The 22150-nt window shown below is 36.9% G+C and overlaps 1 protein-coding gene across 1 annotated transcript in view; it reads right to left on the minus strand.

Moving 5' to 3' along the window:
* Window positions 1–22150, minus strand: part of LOC127451111 (glutamate receptor ionotropic, NMDA 2C-like) — a 118972-nt gene that overhangs the window by 55275 nt on the left and 41547 nt on the right. Inside the window, exons 4-5 of the mRNA XM_051715542.1 lie at window positions 7797–8395; window positions 430–544 (exon numbers count right to left, since the gene is read on the minus strand). Of these exons, the coding sequence (XP_051571502.1) occupies window positions 430–544; window positions 7797–8395 (714 nt within the window). The remainder of the gene's footprint in view (window positions 1–429; window positions 545–7796; window positions 8396–22150) is intronic.

Raw genomic sequence — 22150 nt, forward strand, 5'->3', positions numbered from 1 at the left:
TTGAAATACTGAGAAATATACTGTATCATGCCTTTGCCATTGGAAATGAAACCTTTTGAAGGGATAGTTCACCCAAACATGAAAATCCTGTCACAATTTACTCTCCTTCATGTCGTTTCAAACCCATATGACTTTCGATCACAAAAGTAGATGTTACACAGAATGACTTTAGTAATGCTTCAGTCAGTCACCATTCAATTTCATTGTTTGGAAAAAAGATGCAGTAAAAGTGAATGGTGACTAAAGCTAACATTCTTTCTTAACATCTACTTTTGTGTTCCATGGAAAACCGAAAGTCATACGGTTTTATAACAACATAAGGGTGAGCAAATAATGACAGAACTTTCATTTTTTGGTTAATTATCCCTTAAAGAGAAAATAAGAAGAAAATGTGTCATTTTACAATTAATCAACATCAGATGTTCTTACCTTATCCCACTGTCTCCCGCGGTCCAAAGTGATGATGATCATGGAAGGGTTGACCAGATATCCATCACTGTTGAAGGAAAAATCTGTGTTCTCCCAAGACACATTCAGCATATGCCTGTAAAAAGAGTCATAGAGGAGCTCAGTGTCTAATCATGAACATTTTTTTCTGAAAATTATACGGGGATCTCCATATTTAATAAAAATATGTCACATTATCAATCAGCCTGATCTCATGAAATGTACGTGTCAGTGGCAGCATTTTTGAAAACCAAAATTACATGCTTCATTACATATTTTGCTGCAGTTTACCAGGGAAATGTCCAGTGGGGGGCACCAAAAGCGAGTGAAATGGTGTCATTATCAGACGAGGTTTTTAAGGTGAATATTAGATTAATGTTTTAATGAGTAAAACATAACTCCCTAATCTAAAACTTTAACCTTAACCAATAGTGTCCTAAAAGATAAATGAGAGGTGAACAAAACAGACATCCTTACCCTTAACCTATACGCCTAAACCTAACCGTTAGTGTTTAAAAAGCAAATTCGACATGAAAGCACATTTACTGAAGCAACCACGTCATTTCATGTTGCTTCTATGGCAGTTTCACTTCGCTTTCAATCCGAGCATTCTTGGCTGGGCTCGAGGCAAGTCTGTAATACAAGCATTAAAATGTATTGTTTTTCAAATGATGCGTTAAAGTAAAAGTGTTTCGATATCATAACATAGTAGTGTGTGAGTGCAGGAGCGAAAAATAAGTGTTTATAAAGTCATAAACAGCCATAGTACCATAGTGATTTTTGTGAAAGTGAATAAAACGCACAGTTGTTGTAGCATCTCTAAAAGAGATGGGGACTTGAGTTAAAGACTCGGACTCGATTCGCACTCGAGTCGCATTTTAATAGACTTCAGACTCAGTCTTAAACTAAAATGACTTCAGACTTGACTCGACACAAAGGACTCATGAGTGTTTCTCGAGTCTTTTAACCTTAGCTATTAATATCTTAAAGGAAGAAATTGTTTTATTACATCTGCTTCACATTTCCCATGTGTCATGATCGATCGGACCCTTATCATAGAATTCGGTGATGTATTTCCACATATACCCCGAATTGTGATAAGATTCCCATTAAACTTGACGGCAGCTATCGTGCCATTTGTGCTCACATTTGGTTGAACCCTCAGAAGCAGAAACTTCAGGAAGAACACATTCTCAAGGTTAGTCACATTAATTAACACACAAAGCTAGCTAATATTTTACTGTCACAAACATTGGGTAGTGTAGCTACAAAGCTCATTAGGATCGCCCATGCCGACCAGAGGTTGCGTCAATTTAAACCTAGCACTTTTATTAATGTTTTCATAGTACATATGCCGCTTCTCCACTCCTGTGTGTGTGTGTGAGAGAGAGAGATTTGTCCCATATTTTAGCATCTTGCAATCAGCAAGCATACAGTTTTTTGTGGACTTAAAACAGCTGGCAAGTTTTGTCAAAATGATACCTAATGATATGGCTGGGCGATAAAGCGATATCGATATTTATCGGAGAAAAATCTTTTGGATATCGATGATAAACTTTTGAGTAATTTTTGATATTTACCAATGTTCTACATCTAGAGTAGCCGATCGAAACAGGTACGTGTCGCTAAAAACGCAAGCAGTTTGGCAAAGTAATACACACAACTAGCTAAATGAATCACAGACATGAAATCAGCCTGTTAGGAAGTATTATCAGGCTGCTCTGCTGTCATGGAAACCAATCAGGCTCGGTAGCAGCTAGCCATTAGCTAGCTATCCGGCTAATTTAATATCGTTGTGTACCGAACAACACATGCACAGACAAAGCAATACAACAGCTGTAGACTAAACACAACAACAACTCCGACATCACCATTACAGTTTATTTATGTACTATTAGTTAAACATTTTTTCATGATCCATAGTGCTGTCACAGGCAAGAAAGTTTTCTTTTGGTGATGTTTATATCCAGTTTATGCTGCATTACCCGCCACCTACTGAGCTGGACAGTGAAACGTCACAAGAAAGTCTTTCAGTGGAGTCAAACATAAGCTGAAGATAAATTTCATCAAAAAGAGGTCACACACCTTATGTAGGATTAAATCCTAAATTGAGTGTACTTTAAAGATAGCTTACCCTATGGAATTTACTTGTAAACAAACAAGTTTTGTTTAATTCATTCTTGAGGTCTAACATACATGTGGAATGCAGTTCTACCCCCATTAATGATATGAAATGTACAGTATATACTGTGATAAATATCGATATCAAACGATATGAAAAAATATTGTGATCATTTTTTTGGGCCAAATCGCCCAGCCCTCGCTTATGATATCGCATTACATTGCATTGCATATGTCATATTGCATTGCTTCTGTGCGCGTTCTGAGCCTTCTTGAACTGACCATGAAAAAAACTGTGGCACCTTTATTATAAAAAAAAGTCTGTGAAATCATAAAATAAAATGAAATAAATAAAATACATTTTTACAAGTTCAGGTAGAATCCTATTAGTATCCAAGATTTTTCAAAGATCATACATTTATAATTTTTAAGTAGATTATTTAAAATATATATAAAAGATGAAACATTTAGTGACTTGAGACTCGACTCAGACTCCTGACGAAAGACTCGAGACTTGACACAGACTCAAGTGTTAAAGACTCCAGCCTTGACTCAGACTTCAGATGAAAGACTTGTGAACATCTCTGGTCTCTAGTGTTAATTTCACCAGGAATATGACGCCTCAAATTGTGCGGCTTGTTTAGGAGAGGTATAAACTTGTTTTGCCTGGTGGACAAAAAAACAGGTAAAAAAAAATTAAAATCCCATAGACTTTTAATAAAGGCTATATTTAGGGATAAGAGTGTCATAGAGACTTTTCACATGGGACAATAAAAAAACACCTACAGTAGCAACTACCCAGAACTCCCTAGTAACCACATAATCTCCTTGCCTCTCAGAGTTTCACAACCATCCTTGTAATTATTGGATTGTTAGAGTAATTATTGGATTAGTCAGCCAAGCAAGATGCCATTGAGATGAATGAAAATGCTAACAGCTCAAGTAAAATTGATTACAATTCCGTTTAGTGCCATTAGTGGTGCGGAAATTAGGCCTGCACAATTTACTTTTAAATTAAGTTTTAAAACTTGTTACCTTGTTAACTCTCCAGCTCATTGCCATTTTCTTTGTTTGTACTCATGGTAGATTTTTGATTTTGTGGTTTATGTTTGTATCGGCTGTCTCCATAGAGATGGAATTGATGATTTGGGCTTTGAACTTGTTGGCTTTGGCTTTTCAGCCTGTTTAATGTTTATACATTTTTTGTGTCTTCTATTTTTGGTTTTAAACTTTAAACATAATTTCAATACAGCTTCTTAGTCATATACGTTACATATGTCAAGAAAAGTGCAATTTACACCTCTTAATACAAGGTAAAACCATAAGAATAATGCTATTTTCATCATCAAATGCACAATTTTTCAAAGCATCCCAGATCACGTGGAATATATCATCATTATAAATTCAATTAGCGCTTTCAAGGTCTGGTTTACTTTTAAAAACTAGACATTGCATCACTTAAATCAGATAATTGCATGCATTATAATTTCAATGTGGGAGGGATATTGGACAGCTTTGTTTCATCTAACCCTTCTATACACATTTACACACACAATACGTCCCAGCGGAGGTGATAAAAGCCCCCTGAGTATTATGGGCATGACTGAGTGTCATCTGTGTAAAAAAAAAATAAATAAATAGCGTAATCTGCTGTAATGTCATTAACAGGTAAAATGACTTAATCATAAGCACATTAAAATCAGACTTAATTAAAAGTGGCCCACAATAATGACCATTCTGAATAAGGTATTTTATCTTTATGCCCATAACCGATTGAGTAAAGACTAAAGAGACTAACCCCCCTCTAACACATGATCCAAAACTCTTTTTATTGGTCAAGGCATTTCTTCACCGGGCGAGGAAAAAAAAAATCGACACACTCACCATTAAAAAAACAATAACAACAAGCTTGAGGATGTTTGTATATGAGGTGAGAAAATTATGTTTTTGAACAGTGGTATGCTATTAATGGGTAAGTTCCCCCCAAAATTTAAATTCTCTCATTGTTTACTCACCCTAATGCCATCCCAGATGTGTGACTTTCTTTCTTCTGCTGAACACAAACGAACATTTTTCGAAGAATATCTCAGCGCTGTAGGTCCTCACAATGCAAGTGAATGGTGGCCAGAACTTTAAAGTTCCAAAAAACACAAAAAGACAGCATAAAAGTAATCCATACGACTCAGATCAATATTTAAGCCTTTCTTTACTATAAATTATCCTCCCTGCCCTGTAGGTGCCGATATGCATGAAGAATGCAAATTGCCAAAAACAAAAGAAGAAGAATGTGAAGGTACAAGTGGAGATTTAGTCAAAAAAGACTTAAATATTGATCTGTTTCTCACCCACACCTATCATATCGCTTCTCAATATATTGATTTAACCACTGGAGTCTTATGGATTACTACTATGCTGCCTTTATGTGATTTTTGGAGCTTCAAAGTTCTGGCCACCATTCACTTGCTTTGTATGGACTTACAAAGCTGAGATATTCTTCTAAAAATCTTAATTTGTGTGCAGCAGAAGAAAGAAAGTCATACACATATGGGATGGCTTTAGGGTGAGTAAATGATGAGAGAATATTTGTTTTTGGATGAACTATGCCTTTAACCAAATGTAAAGCCATTTAAAGAGACATTTCATACAAAAATGAAAATTCTTTCATTATTTAGGCTACTCACCCTCATGTTTTTCCATGTATGCTGTTTTTTTTTTTTAAATGAAAAACAAAGTATACATTTTTGAATCTTCATGCAGATCTTTTTCATACAATGACAGTTCATAAAAATTCCATGGAAAAATACAAATATGGGTTTGAATGATATGATGGTAATAAATAATGACAGAATTTTCATTTTTGGGTGAACTACCCCTTTAATAATGGTATACAGTGCACGCACACACAGATCTCGTGTACAGTTTACAACCCAATGACCTTGGACTGCACCAAAACACAGAGCACCTCTTTCCACCTCGGCCCTGCAAAACTCTTACTCCCTTTGGATGATTAAAACATTTTCTGACCAAATAGGATTTGTTGTGTTCCCTGGCACAGATGGCACCAGATTGCTCTTTTGAGCAGCCCTGGCAAGAAAGGGCACATCACACGCTATATCTTCGCCTCTGATCTCTGCATCTAAATCAGTACGGCACCAACTGGGCAGTGTGTGGCAAAGTGAGCACCTCGGTTTTTGGCACCATTACAGAAAACTATTGGCTGAAGTTCAAAGTTTCCTGTCACTTTATATCAATCCTCCTTAATTTTGCTTTTGCGATTCTGTTGAGTCAGAAGTTTCTTGGGACTTTTTGTTACCCTACCATAGATTTCATAGCATGGCACATTTGTACACTTGCATTTTTACAATACCCTCCTTTGCTTTTGATTTGTTCTTCAAAATCGCTTCCATAACATGGCTGCCTCCTAATTTGCTTACTATCGGAAGTGGCCATATAATGATAAACAGGATAGGACAGTAAAGAGGCTTATCAACTTGAGAAAAGAGAAAAAGCTGGTCACACAGAAAATCAGCATGTTGCTTTCGAAAGGTCAAGTACCCTGAAATCAACCCTTTTCATCCCCCAACATACATTTTCACATCAATTCAAGCGTGAATACAATGTTAAAAAAATCTGTTAAATTTACGATAAAATACTAGAAGCTGTGGTTGCCAGAAATTTACCAAAAAAATAAAAAAATACAGGGACCATGTTTCAGGCATTACGGGATATAATTTTAATGCCCGTATATTTTATGGGTCACTACCATTTATATTATTAAATGATATAAACTTAATAGACTTACCTTCTGGAACTATAAAAGTCTGCTTTTCACGTTAAAATGTATTGTTATTCACTGTAGTATTTAAAAAAAGGCCACATGATGACGAAAAAGAATACATGTACATTTACATTGTCATTTAGCAGATGATTTTATCCAAAGTGACTTGAAATGAGGAACAACATTTTGTGTAAGTATTTTCTTGTTAAACATAATATAAATTTGAACTGTTAATTATTTTTTTGCCAATATTTTACAGTAAAATTACATGTATTTTCTTGCTAAATATATTATAATTTTTTTACCGTATACCATCATTTTTTACCATATACTATACCGTATACTATACCGTATACCATTAACCAATTTACCCGTTAAAGTTTTTATTTTTTATTTTTTTACTGTAGCATTTTGACATTCTTTTACCGTTAAAATTATGGAAATTTTTTACAGTGTACATTTCCCTCTTGCAAAACTAATAGCATGTTGTGCAAGTAACCTCTGAGACACAGGTTGTGGCCCCATGGGAACCAGGAAGTAATCTTGTTCACATAAAAAATGGTGAACGAAATTTGGGGGTTGCATTTTCGCTCTAAAATGAAACTTTTTCTCCACTGACAGTTAGGTTTAGGGTTGAGGTTTGAGTTTGGGTTAGGACGTAGAGTTAATAAACTTTGCATTCCTGTGGACTGTATTACATAATTTACAACTCACATTTGGCACCACTCTGTGGTCATTTCACCCGGAAAATGATGATACGTGCACAAACATTTAGCAAGACTTCCATCTTCGGCCACTAGGTGCAGTGATTCGAATTTTGGTAAGCACAGTCTGATTTCAGAAGCAAAATTACTACCTACTGTTGTTGAATTCACAGTGTGATCAGTCTGAATGCTACAGTATTTTGCCACTAATTCATTTGTCACTTGCTAGAAGCTAGCTAAATTAGGCAGAGTCCAACATGGACAGGTTGATTGACATGCCCTCATGAAGAACCTATCCAAGGTAAAAGGAAATATGACCTAGACTTTATTGAATACAGGTTACTTTTGGTAATGTTTTTGGTTGCCACTTGTCCAATTTAAAATCTGAGTCCTGAAACAAAACCAGTTGAGAATCACTGCTATATATAATGCAGTATTATGACTGGTGTGTCCCAAATCATAGTACATTGAAAATAGTATATCAAAGGTGCCTGGCTGGTGCCCTATTTCTTGTGGACTTCAACCACTAGATATGCTTTGCAACTTCATACTTCAATCCAGCCCACGCAAGAATAATACCAATTCAATTGTTGGCACTTTATGAACACATTTTACTGGAAATTGTACTGTTCACGGAATTAACGGAATCTACGGAATCAATTAATTCCAATGCAACATTTGGTAAAGGTTGTCTGAGCAAAAAAAAGTTCAGGCGAAGGTTAGAGCTTAGCGAAGGGTCAACTCACCTGTAGAGAGTCTCATTGGTGGATGGCCGCACCAGACTCTGACAGTCCATATGTCCATCGGGAACAAACCCTTTCTGCTTGCGGAAGCTCTCAACCCCTTTCACCACAATGGCAACACCATCCCTGACCCTGTTTCTCAAGCTCATCTTCCAGCGATCTGTGATAATGCTGATCAATCCAATGGGGAAGCTTTCCGGAGGTGCTATATTGGGGTTTCCCACTGCAAGACTCGGGATAAACCAGATATACCCTGGACCAACTAAACCCACGTCCCTGGCCATGGTGAACAGGTATTGGGCCTCGTCATGGGAGCAGTACACCAGCAGCACCTGGGCGTCGATCTGTTGAAGTAACCGTCGGGCGCGGAGGTCATTCATGCCGTCAGCCGACATGTCAAACGTCAAAATATCCTGCATTTCCCAAAGGAAGTAGGAAGTATCGATGAAGGTGCGAATGTAGTCCACGTAGGAATCGTAGCCTGGGTACAAGCTAGTTACTACCACAAAACTGTCCCAGTTGTATTCCTCCATCATCTTAAACATTCCATTAATCTGCTGCTCAATGGAAGAGCCCAGCTGAAGGAATGTAGAGCCATCACCCTGGAAGAAAGAGAGGAAAGTGAGAGGTTGACCTCAGCAATTTCTTACAATCATAATAAAATAATGTCTCTAAATGGCTTTAGGAAAAACCCAAATCTGTACAAAAGAGTTGTATCAAGGAGAATGTTATAAAACTGAATTAAAACAGTATAAAAACATTTACATTCGTGGGTCAACGTAAGAAAACCTCTTGATTTTCATATTTGTTAAATAAAATATATTACATGTTTATTACATGTTAATTACATATTTATATACATGTATGTATGTCCAATTCCTTAATTGTAATCATGTCTTAAATCAGCATAAAAAACAGTAATTGGTTCTTTAATTTTGCTTAACGTTGCACAATTAATGAGTCCTGGCAAATGTGGTTAAAATCAAATTATGGCAATTAAAAAGCAATTGCTCATATGTGGATCATAATCACATTTTATAAATATTGCTAAGGTGAAAAGCGTTTTGGCTTTGACTTAACTATAAGAGAATATTATTAATTGTATATACTGTAGCACCCCTGTACCACAATTTTTACTAGCATACTATAAGTGACACTGTTTCTCCCAACCCTGTTCTTTTTCTAAAGGACAGTTCCACGTTCAATACAAGTTAAGTTCAATCAAACTGATTTCTGGTCTAATGTTTAAAAAAAGAAAGAAAACAAAATCGTGGTTACAGTAAGGCACTTACAATGGAAGTGAATGAGGCCAGTCCATAAATATTCAAATACACACTGTTTCGAAAGTATAGCCACAAGATGTAAACCTTGTACAGGTTATGATTTTGGTGTGATAAAATCAGCTGTACCAGCATTACGCCATTTACCAGATTACAGGGTTTACCAGCATTTCGTCATCATGACATAAAGTTGTAATATTGGATCATATATCTTTACACAGATAAGGTTTATAAGCAGTTTTATCACCCTAAAATCATGTTAACACATATAATGTTTACGTCTTGTGGCTATACTTTTGAAACAGTGTGCTTCTTAATGTTTTTGGACTGGCCCCATTCACTTCCATTGTAACTGCCTTACTGTAACTGTGAATTTTTGTTTTTATCAACAAAGGACGAGTTGAAATTTTTGTGGTAATCAATGCCACAAATGCTGTCGAGTGAGCTTAACTTGTACTGAACCTGTAACATTCCTTAAAGAGAATCTGGGTACATTTTTAAGCATGTTTGTGCATTAAGTGGCAAATCCTAGTTTAAGATTAGTTTAAGATTGAAGTGGCAAATCTTAAAGGAATATTCCACGTTCAATACAAGTTAAGCTCAATCGACACCATTTGTGGCATAATGCTGATTGCAACAACAAAAAAAACAAAAAAAATTGACTCGTCCCTCCTTTTCTTTAAAAAAAGCAAAAAGCAAAAATTGAGGTTACAGTGAGGCACTTACAATGGAAGTGAATGGGACCAATTTTTGGAGGGTTTAAAGACAATTCAAAAAGAGGTAATCACTGCACTCAGTTAATCCAGGTGCTATGGCCCAATGATTTACATTTATGCATTTGGCAGACACTTTGATCCAAAGCAACTTACAGTGTACTTATTACAGGGACAATTCCCCTGGAGCAACCTGGAGTTAAGTGCCTTGCTCAAGGACACAATGGTGGTGGCTGTGGGGATTGAACCAACAACCTTCCGCTTACCAGTGCAGTGCTTTAGTCCACTACACCACCACCACTCCACAATGATCAAGTCCATGCAAAAGAAACAAAAGTAAGACAGAAATGTGAAGCTTATAATTTTAGAAAAGCACTTATATTAAATCTTGTGTTAAAACGTGTGTATTATTTGAGCTGTAAATTTGTATAAATTGTCATTTTTAGAGTCATTTTAGGGTTTTAAAGTTTGTTGACATTACATAGTCATGGCAATAAAGTTGTAAAATTGGGAATAACTTTACACAGAAAAGGTTAGTAAGTAACTTTATCACACTAAAATCATGTTAACATGCATATTGTTTATGTCTCGTTGCTATACTTTTGAAACAGTGAGGTTTTTTTATGTTTACGGATTGGACCCATTCACTTCCATTGTAAGTGCCTCAATGTAATCCAGATTTTTGCTTTTTTTTTTAAAGAAAAGAAAGGGCAAGTTAAAATAAATATTTCTAAATAAATAAATGAATATTCCTTTAAGTAAAGTGGCTGATCTTAGATTAAATTTAGTGTGTAGCCTACAAACATCATTCATCATTTTAGATCAATGTGGGAGCTGAACCTAGTTTTTATCTACAACTTGACCGAGTTTTTATCTAGAAGGTGAAGGCAGACTGATACCATGAAAGGATATTCATATTGTTTGAACTGTTTCCTGAGAGGGAGTTTCAATGTTACACAATGTTGTCCTTCAGACAAAAGCTTTGAGAAAGTAGGGTAAGCCTGTTCATTAGGATCCTGTTCAGTGACCCCTTTAAATGCTCCAAAAATCACAATGCTTGAATGCTTTGCAACTGTTATAGGCAATATAATAGGTTAGATATTAATAAGTTGGTCCCATTACAAAATAACAAGCATTTTTTCATGAAACTATACAGAATCTCTGAAACTCAAACAATAAATCTCATAAACAAAATAATTTCCAAGGCTGTAAAATTTTGATAGGACCAATTTTAATATTTATCATTATAATGACCTATTTGGTCCAGTCTGTCCTCCATTTATATACACACACACACACACATATATATATATATATATATATATATATATATATATATATATATATATATATATATATATATATATATATATATACATATGTATTAGCCTTAAATGCTGTTTCAATCAAAATACTTTTTGGATCTCCTCAATTAGCTCCATATCAGTAGAGGCTAATTTCTAAAAAGGCTGAAACAGTATGCCAAAAATGTATAAATTAGCAAGTAGCTGTCAGTTGATCGTTTTAAGTTATTGATTCTGTCAATGAACTCCAAGCAAAATTATTTGGATGTAGCCAGGGGTTAAATTGGGTTCAGCAAAGGAATAAATTGGCATCTTGTTTTCAATCCATTTTATTTTCCTGTATGCTCCAGTCCATTTTGTGTGTGTGTGAGTGTTATTCATGTTTGATTGATTGATTGGTTTTCTAGCAAAAATATGAATATAGTATTAATACAACAGGGTTTTGACATGGATTATTATGCTTTTGGGGCATGGCTCACAGCTCCTAGACGGTCTTTACCTACACTATACCTACACATTGGCAAACTGATTTTTACTTGGCTCGTCGCTAAAATAACTACTTATATTACATAAGTAAATGAGCAGATTATCAGTTCATAAACACTTTCTTTCACCCTGTTCCTCACACAATGCTACCTTATGAAATCAAAATATTTTTACTATAGTGCATGACTTATAAGGTTATCCATTTTAACATAACCATATTTTTTTTTTTTTTTTTTTACAACTTTTTGAAACATAATCAAATTGTGCAGTAGCTTTGCATTGCACTTGAGAGAGCATTGCACTTGTGATGCAAAGGTGTGGGGTACGAGTCCTGGGGCTTCATTTATAATACATAATGTACGTACAATCAGATTTGATCCTAAATTTCATGGATTTGGTCCTACGTCAAAAGTGAGGAATAAATCGTGATTTGTAAAGGCAGAAACTGACAAGCATGCAAACAAACGTTTCCCAGTGCGCGCTGACTTGATTTTTTGACTCTCGTGATGCTGACTGAATTTAGTAATAAATGAGTGAGCACGTTTATGTGAACAACTATAATGTTTGCTTCATTTTGGATATCCACTGCTACAGAATATTTATTTATAGCCCTATTTACATGTTTCCATAATACATTTATTTTAAGACCAAGGAGATACGGGCAGGTGTAATATACGGTATGTAATATGTCAAGCAAATGTTTGGAGCGAGGAAGAGTGATTATAGTTTACCGCCCTTAAAACAGCTAAATTAGTATACAGATGTTTGAAAGCACCGCAACTGTCTCATATTTAAAACTGCTGTACATTTTTTTCATCAGTTCATACTTCAGCCTCTTTCTTCATCTGCTCCTGTTGAGGAAATAAATAAAAACAAATGACTTGACTAAGATACTAAAATGCAGTATAATCAATGGCAAGAGGGTGCAGAAGAGAATAGAGGGAAAAGAGAACACGATTGCCATGTAGACTATGTATATTTCTGTATGTAAAAGAGCATGTTAACCTCTTTTTGGAATTAAGGTTTAGCAAGAATATGGACACTGGCTGAAGAATGGTGTGAATTTACTGTAAATGCGGTCAATGAATGAATTTGTTATTGATAATGAAAATGAATAACTGATAATGAGTTGTTGAACAGGCTACATTATATACTGTATGGGCAGAAACCGGAAGCTGCATTCACTTTTTTAGAAAATCTTGCCAATGCCAATCTCTTAAGAACATTCCTTATGAATATATGAAAAACTTGCACATGTGCTTTAACTGTATTCTGTCTCATCATATTAGGATTAGTGGTGCACCGGTTAAGACATTTGGGGCTGGTACCGATAACCGATATATTAACACTATGTTCAGCCTATATGATCCGATCACCGATATTTTTTTTGAAGAGCCCTTTGCCACACTTTAGCAAGTTATATTCTGCAGTTATATGTTAATGTCCCACACTGTTAAATTGCATTCAGTTTACATTCATTGTGAAATGCTAACATTTATTTGAATTAAAAGCAGTTATGAATACTTTTGTTGTCACAATCAAATATAATTGTGTCAAACTTGCAACCAGTAAACACAATGAGAGCATCACACACACAACAAGAGAGCTATACCTATAACAAGCTAAAAATCTGCTCCAGTGAGAAATCATTAGTATTCATCTAGTGTTTTGATGTAACGCATATCACTAATTATTAAGCAACTGCGTGAAGACGCAGTGCTATTTTTGAAGGTTTAATTTTTATTGTTGTTATTATTGGTATTGGGACAAACATATCTGATTTCACACAAAATGGCACTGGGATAAGTGACTTATGAGAGATTGAGTGTGTGCATGTTTGATTGACACCGTGAGCACGCGTGTTGGAGGGAGTAAACCTGAGAGCGTGCATAATCACTCAAACTGTCGTTGCGTCCAAGTATTCATACTTCCCTACTATGTAGTATGCCAAAAACAGTATGCCAATGAGGTAGTATGTCAGAATCCTCAGTATTCATAAAACAGTAAGCGAGAAATACCCTGATGAAACACTATTTCCGGTGAGATTCAGAAGCACGGATCGACTGGACACTTTACAATCCCATAATCCCTCGGGAGCTGAGGAGACGTCACGTTCAAAACGCTGGATTTGTGAGGAACTGTGAGTTTAACTAATTTTTTCAACTGTAAGTGATGCATATAACATGAAAGTTGTTTATTGTGCTTAAAGGGATAGTTCACCAAAAATGAAAATTCTCTCATCACTTACTCTCCCTCATGCCATCCCAGATGTGTATGACTTTCTTTCTTCTGCAGACCACAAACGAAGATTTTTAGAAGAATATCTCAGCTCTGTAAGTCCATACAAAGTGAATAGTGAACAGAACTCCAAAAGCTTCAAAAAGGAGATTAAGTCAGCATAAACATAATCCACAAGACTCCAGTGGTTTAATCCATGTCTTCTGAAGCAATCCAGTTGGTTTTTGGGTGTGAACAGATCAAAATGATTTCAAGCTCGATTAAACTTCCAAATGCTTGATGCATGCACAGACAACCCGTTCTCATTCCCTAAGTGTCCAATTTTGACGCTTGTGCAGAAGCCGTCCACATCTGCATGATAATGCCAAAGGTGCCCACTGGTGTCCTCTCATTGTCATGGTGAGAAACTCCATTGTTTTAATGAGAAAATGTTGGTGTCCGTTATCAATCTTTGAATATTACTTTATGTGCCAAACCTCAATGTTTTATAATACTTATAAATACATTAGTGTGATATTACATTATACAATAATTTTTAATATTTTAGATCCACTAACCCAACCCCATTTCTAAACCTAACCAATTATCAACCATATAAAAGATGTAACAAACAGATCAAGTACAGTCACGATAATTTATTTTTAAAAATGCACTATAATAATATTCCAAACCGTACGATTGCATTGTGTGAGTAGCAGAGTGAAATTGAAGGTTTTAATCTGTGAAAATATTCCCCCTCCATAAAGGCACTGCCATCCTGATTCTACCAGCATATCTCATTCAAAAATGAATACAACTGAACTTGAGCTCGTCACAACCGGTCACAAGATACGTGAGAGCCAATGATATGGTTGCTGATGTCAAACCCGTGTCACAACACTAGAGGCGCAAATAATTTAATATTTTAGAATGAAACTTGTGCAGGATGTGTTACGGAATACACCCGGAATGAAACGGGTGACTTCAGCAGTGCATGATGGGTACAGACAGATTAAACAGACAGATAAACAACAGATTAAATATTAACCACTGTGAATAAATGTTGCTGATTTAAAATAAAATGAAAATCATTCCCCCAACATACAGTATTTCACGATGAGAAAATTGTACCCCAACGTATAATTAAACGATGCTAAAATTCTGATGCATATCGAATCAGTTAGTTGACATCAAAGGTTTCTCATTGAAGAAAACGCACTTGCCGGTTGTGTCAGAAACTGACACCAGAGGGCACTTTTGGTGTCTGTAGACTGACGCGCTGGGCTCTTGCACAAGCTTCAGTTTTTGATGCCTTGGAAGTGAGAACGTGTTGGTACAGAGTACTTGTTGGCACTATAGGACTTTTAATGGAGCTTGAAATCATGATCGCCAAGGAGACTGTTGTCAAGGTGTACAGTGAAAAAGTTACATTTTGGTCTGTTCTCACCTGAAACCAATTATATCGCTTCTCTAGACATGGATTTAACCACTGGAGTACAGACTACTTTTATGCTGACTTTATCTCCTTTTAGGAGCTTTTGGAGTTCTGGTCACCATTCACTTGCGTTGTATGGACCTACAGAGCTGAGATATTCTTCTAGAAATCTTCGTTTGTGTTCATAAACATCTGGGGTGGCATGAGGGTGAGTAAATGATGAGAAAATTTAAATTTTTGGGTGAACTAACCCTTTAAATGGTGCTTGTTTAACAAAACCAGATTGGATTATTTTTGCGGCTGTTGTTATTACATCATATACTCGGGCCATGGGTCAATACCTACATCTCTGGATGAAGTATGTCCGGAATCTATTCATACACCTCCAAATTTTGTGGTTGCTTCGGCAATTGCGTTTTTCATTTCACACTTGCTTTTTATGACACTGCCAGTTAGATTTAGATTTATGATTTGGGGTAGGGAGGTAGCTTTTGTTCATTTAAAACCCGATAGACATTAACCTTAAAAAGCCTCATCTGTTTGGGAGAAAAATTAACTCACTTTTAGCATATCTATATCATTTTGCAGAAATGTCACCACAGTCACATAATCCAGATCTCCTCTAGGCTACAAGAATCTCCACTAAATATTATGGCTCCCCCACTTTTTAAAATCCCAATTTAACCCATGGATGTAGCTGTTATTTGCCATTTCCAGGCTTGTGGCTGGCTTCCCACTGCAGCATGCTCAGAGCTAGTGACCAGAAGGTTGTTGGTTTGAGCCATTAACCATCACCATTGTGCCCATCACTGAACATTTATTTTTTACTGTAGCAAGCATACCATAAGTCACTTTATATATACAGTATATATATGAAAAACATTTTCTAAATTATTATTTACTAAATGACTTACATGGGACAACAACACAATCTGGCAAACACACATGTTGTGATGTTAAACGCCTCTCAACAGACTGCAATCTTAATTTGTATTACATAATAATGATAACAGTAATGATAAAGCATTGTCAGGGGGAATACGTTAAGCTTATGTCATTTTGAATGTCATCTATCTACATATTTGTTCCCACCTATTTATTTCTAGTATGAAGTCAAACTGGCTTTGTGTGTGTGCGAGTGTGCATATGTCAATAAGTGTGTATTGCAGCATGTTGCTGATGACTCAAAGTACTTGGCAACTCTGCCTTTTGGCTCAGTCTCCTCCCCCCTCTACCCCAGGCCCCTCCCCCCATGCTGACATCATATGCTGTATCTAAATGCAGGGCTTTGGAAAGGATTACCACCCTCATCAGCACCACATACGGACACTGCAGAGAAACACCGCAATGAATTCACCATCAGATCCTGTGCCGTACTAACGCATATACATATTTTGCACATGTATTACACAGTATTACCAACAGAGAGTAAATCCATCAGGCTTTTGGCACAGATAACAGACATGTTATATACGGATTTGACAATGTCAGTCTATACGGTATAAGAGTACTACTGTTGAGCTTCAAGCTCTGAAAATTGAGATTTTATTTTCATTTAAAGTGACTGTTCACCTAAGTATGAAAAGTCCTTAATTTATTCACACTCATGTTGTTCCAAACCATTAATAATTACTTTCTCTTTTCTGTGGAACACAAAATGTGGAATGTGGAATTTGCAGAATGTCCTTACCGCTTTTTACAATACAATGAAAGTGAATAGGGACTGGTGATATGAAGCTCCCAAAATGATTCAAAAGCACCATAAAATAGTTAATGCAACTTGTGAGCTATATTCCAAGTCGTCTGAAGCCATACGATAGCTTTGTGTGAGGAACACACCAAACCGATATGGAAAATCGTGTACATTCAAATATGGCGAATCAAGTCAATTTTGTCATTGGTTTTTGCGTGTCTTATTTACAGTGAATAACGACTTAAAATTTGGTCTGTTCTTCACACAAAGCCATCGTATGGCTTCAGAAGACTTGGAATATTACATACATAAGTCCTATGTACTACTTTTATAAACAATTTTTTGTTGCTTTTTTGTGTAATTTTTGAAGATCGACAGGCCTAGTCGCCATTCATTTTTTATTGCAAGGAAAAGAACGGCCAGGACATTCAGCAAACCAACATGAATTTTCATTTTTTAGACCATATTTGATGTTTGGCCTTGGTCATATAACTCTGGACAGCTCATATTTACTGATCAACTCATTTATACATAAATAATAAATATATTTTTAACCCAATTACACTGTATTTCACTCTTTCTCTCTCATTTTCTCTTGATATCACCTGTTATTACTTAACTATAGGTGCCCTGGTCCAGTCGAAATATAAATATAATAGCGTCGATGCTTGTGCATGCTTGATTTCCAAAGGGAAATTCTCTCTGTGTAAGAGAGACAGAGAGACAGTTGTGTTCAATTCAGAAAGACCTGTGGCTCTGTGTTCCGCCCAGATAAAGTAAATCTGTGTGCGGGTTTAGGTGGTTTACAAGGACATTTTTTTAGGTTACAAACTGGTAATTACAAGGGTATTATGCTGTAAATGTGGTTTATGAGGACATTTCTAGTGCCCCCATAATTTAAATCACTTAAAAAACATACTAAATGCTGTTTTGTTTTTTTTTGTTTTTTTTTATGTAAAACTTTTTGTGAGGATTAGGGTTAGGGGTAGGGTTAGGGTTAGGGGACAGAATCTATAGTTCGTACAGTATAAAAATCATTATGTCTATGGAGAGTCCTCATAATGATAGCTGTGTGTGTGTATGTGTGTGTGTATGTATGTGTGTGTGTGTGTGTGTGTGTGTGTGGTGGGTGGGTGTGTGTGACCAAGGAGCTTCTGGGCAAAGTAAATATTGAGAGCAACCCAATGAATCAATGTAACTTTTATTTTACTCTTTCTAGAACTCATAAAGTCATATTGGTGAAGGATATGTTCATTCTTCATTCCATTTTCTCATGCCTGAAACTAGTTAATGCCTTCTGCATTCTCTGTCCTTGTGTATAGTCAAAAACAGCTTGAATGCCGCATTGATCCATGATTGACTGAGAGGGAACACAATGATTTCATTTTCATCGTATGGTTGACGTATGAGCACTCACTTTCGTACAAGATTAGATTCTGTACACGGCCTGAGAGATGAACACAGTCCAAATAAATGAATTTTTGTCGACTAAATTGGATTCTGGTCACTGTATCGGATCAGAGGTGTGGTCATGAATATCTAAAGATGATTTTGTTTTCACCCTTGTTTTTCAAGGTAATCAAACAAGCCATACATATGACTGTTTTGTTCAGTATAGGGCTAAAAATGTATCTCGTTGTATATTGTTAAGCCTTTTCAAAATATTAAATATATATCACAATATTTATGTAATTGCTCAGAAATGGGATAAAGGGTTACCTAGTAGTTGATGATTAAAATGTGTAATGTAAGAACAAAAATAGCACAGAGTAAAAATAAAAGTATAAATAAATGTTTTTTCTCAATTAATATATCGTTTCACTTAGAAAAACATTACATTATGAAAGCAAAATGGGTTGCGAAAGTTGTTTCATGTTGATTTTAAAAGGGTCAGATAGAGGGTAGAAAGTGGTCAAGTAAAACTAAACTACGACAGTTTTTGGAAACCATGACTAATATTATAGGTAGACTTTAGAGATAAAAACTAAAATGCTATAAGAATATGCCCCCTTTAAAGGGATAGTTCACCCAAAAATTTAACATTTGTTATCACTTATTATCCGCCATGTCATCCCATACCCATAAGAATATCTAATGCAGAACACAAAATGAGATGTTTTAATGTCTTCTTATTAGAGTGGCAGTGGATCAGGTTTGAAAATTGACGATGATGACAGAATTTTCCTTGTTGGTGAACTATTCCTTTAACTGAGAATCTGTTCTCAGAATGTAATGAATTTGGCTACCAGATTTGCAGAGACTGAGGCTGATGGTGTTTCTCTTTGGTACTATACAGGAAAGGTGGGCAGCAGGGTGGCCATCTGGTGTAATGGTGGCATTCATCAGTCAGAAGCTGTGATAACTGTCAAACGTCCACTGGGCATCGCCATGCCAGCCTGCCAATGGCAGCTTATAATGAGAGGCATGAAATAGTAATTCTACCCTGTAAAACTCTCCTCCTGGGGATTCATGTCACACATACTGCAATGTGTCGATTCTAAACTAAGTTTATTTTGTAGACACTGTTGGTATTGCAGATCTTAAAGAGATAGTTCACCCAAAAATGAAAATTCTGTCATCATTTACGCATCCTCTGTTTTCTTTCTTCTAACATTCTGGCTAACATTTCCTTTTGTTTTTCACAGAAAATGAAAGTCACACAGGTTTGGAATAACATGAGAGTGAGTAAATGATGACAGAATTTCATTTTTGGGTGAACCATCCCTTTATGTAATCACAAGCTTGTTTTTGTCAATTTATTTAGATTTTCCCACTAACTTGGGAACTACTTTTATCTCAGTAAGCCCTCTAAATAATACAGAATATTTCTGTTCCCCAACAATCTGGATGGATGTTTGGATGGATGGATGGATGAACAGACAGACAAACGGAATGATGGATGGATGGAGGGATGGACGGGTGGATGGATAAATACAATGGATGGATAGATGGACAAACGGAATGATGGATGGATGGATAGATGAATGGATACTATGGATGGATGGATACTATGGATGGATGGATATATACTATAGATACTCTGTTGAGCCAAAACAGTACGAACACCTGCCTAAAATGCTGTTGGTCCTCCGTGTGCTGCCAAAAAAGCACTGACCCACCGAGGCATGGACTCTACAAGACCCCTAAATGTGTCTTGTGGTATTTGACACCAAGACATTATCAGCAGATCCTTCAAGTCCTGTAAGTTGCAAGGTGGAGTATCGGACTTGTCGGTCCAGTACATCCCACAGATGCTCAATTGGATTGAGATCTTGGGAAATTGGAGGCCAGGGCAATACCTTGAACTCTTCATCATATTCCTCAAACCAATCCCGAACAATGTGCAATGTGGCAGGGCGCATTATCCTGCTGAAAGAGGTCACGGCCATCAGGGAATACCATTGCCATGAAGGGGTGTACCTGGTCTGCAATGATGTTTAGGTAGATGGCACGTGTCAAATCGACGTCCACATGAATGGCCGGACCCAGGGTTTCCCACCAGAACATTGCACAGAACATCACACTCCATCCACCGGCTTGTCGTCTTTCCACAGTGCATCCTGGTGCCATCACTTTCCCAGGTAAATGACGCACACATACACAGCCGTCCATGTGATGTAAAAGAAAACATGACTTATTGGACTAGGCGACCTTCTTCCACTGGGCATGCCCATTGTAGGCGCTTTCAACAGTAGACAGGGGTCAGAAGACCTTCTGTCAGTTCGGACCAGACGGGATAGCCTTAGTTGCCCTCATGCATCAATGAGCCTTGTGCGCCCAACACCCTGTTGTCAGTTTGTGGTTTGTCCCTCTTTGGACCGCTGTCAGTAGGTACTCACCACTGCTGACCAGGAGCACCCCACAAGCCTTGCTGTTTCAGAGATGCTCTGACCCAGTTGCCTGGTCATAACAATTTGGCCCTTTTTCGCTGATTGTTCGCTTACAATCTAATCTACCCAGATTTTGACATGTGGCATTGTTAAGAGATGATCAATGTTATTCGCTTCACCTGTGAGGGGTCATAATGTATTGATTCATCATGTGCTGTAGAGGGATGGATGGATGGACGGATGGATATTATAGATGAATGGACGGATGGATGGTCAGACGGAAGGATGGATGGAAGGACGGATGGAGGGAAGGATAGATGGATGGATACTATGGATGGATAGATGGATGGAAGGATGGACAAACGGACCAGTAGACAGATAGATACATAATACTGTGTAACAAATTATTATTATTTTTTTTCATGGTTAGTAAGTGTTATTTCCTAATTGCTTATGCCTCAAAAGTATAGAAAATGGCTATTATTCCCTACAAAATTTGCTTTTGTGACCAGGACAGTGATATTTTGAAATGTATCTATTTCCAATGAGAAAATGGAATTTGAATTTGTGTCTTTTCATTCACATAAATTCAGAAAAAAACAACATATGAATCCAAATGAACATGTATTTATACTAAAGAAATATTCAAAGCCGTGCTGGTCCATAATGGTAACAAGTACCCGTCTCTTCCCCTGGCTCAATCGGTGCACCTCAAAGAGGATTACAACAGCATCAAGACCTTGCTGGACACCTTGAAGTATGATGAGTATGGCTGGTAGGTCATAGGATACTTCAAAATGGTGGCATTCCTGATGGGTCACCAAGGCAGTTTTACCAAGTTTCCCTGCTATCTTTGCCTTTGGGACAGCAGGGACACCAAAGCGCACTACCACAGGCGGGACTGGCCACAGCGGACCGAGTTCTCTGTGGGGAGGAACAACGTCAAGTGGGGAGGAGCAACATCAAGTGGGAGCCACTGGTGGACCCCCGGAAGGTGCTGATGCCACCACTGCACATCAAATTGGGCCTTATGAAACAATTTGTCAGAGCTCTAGATAAGGATTCGGCAGCCTTCAAGTATTTATTAATGTTTTTACATTTTTTGCATTTGGCAGACGCTTTTATCCAAAGCAACTTACAGTGCACTTATTACAGGGACAATTCCCCCGGAGCGACCTGGAGATAAGTTAATTGCCTTGCTCAAGGACACAATTGTGGTGGCTGTGGGGTTCGAACCAGCGATATTCTTATTACCAGTTATGTGCTTTAGCCCACTACGCCAACACAACTCCAATCACAAGTACCTTCAAGACTTCTTCCCTAAGCTGTCTGAGGCAAAGGTCAAAGTCGGTGTCTTTGTCGGACCACAGATAAAGTAGGATTTTGGATTCATATGTTG

Source organism: Myxocyprinus asiaticus, chromosome 14, assembly GCF_019703515.2.
Source record: "Myxocyprinus asiaticus isolate MX2 ecotype Aquarium Trade chromosome 14, UBuf_Myxa_2, whole genome shotgun sequence".
NCBI classification, from domain to species: Eukaryota; Metazoa; Chordata; class Actinopteri; order Cypriniformes; family Catostomidae; genus Myxocyprinus; species Myxocyprinus asiaticus.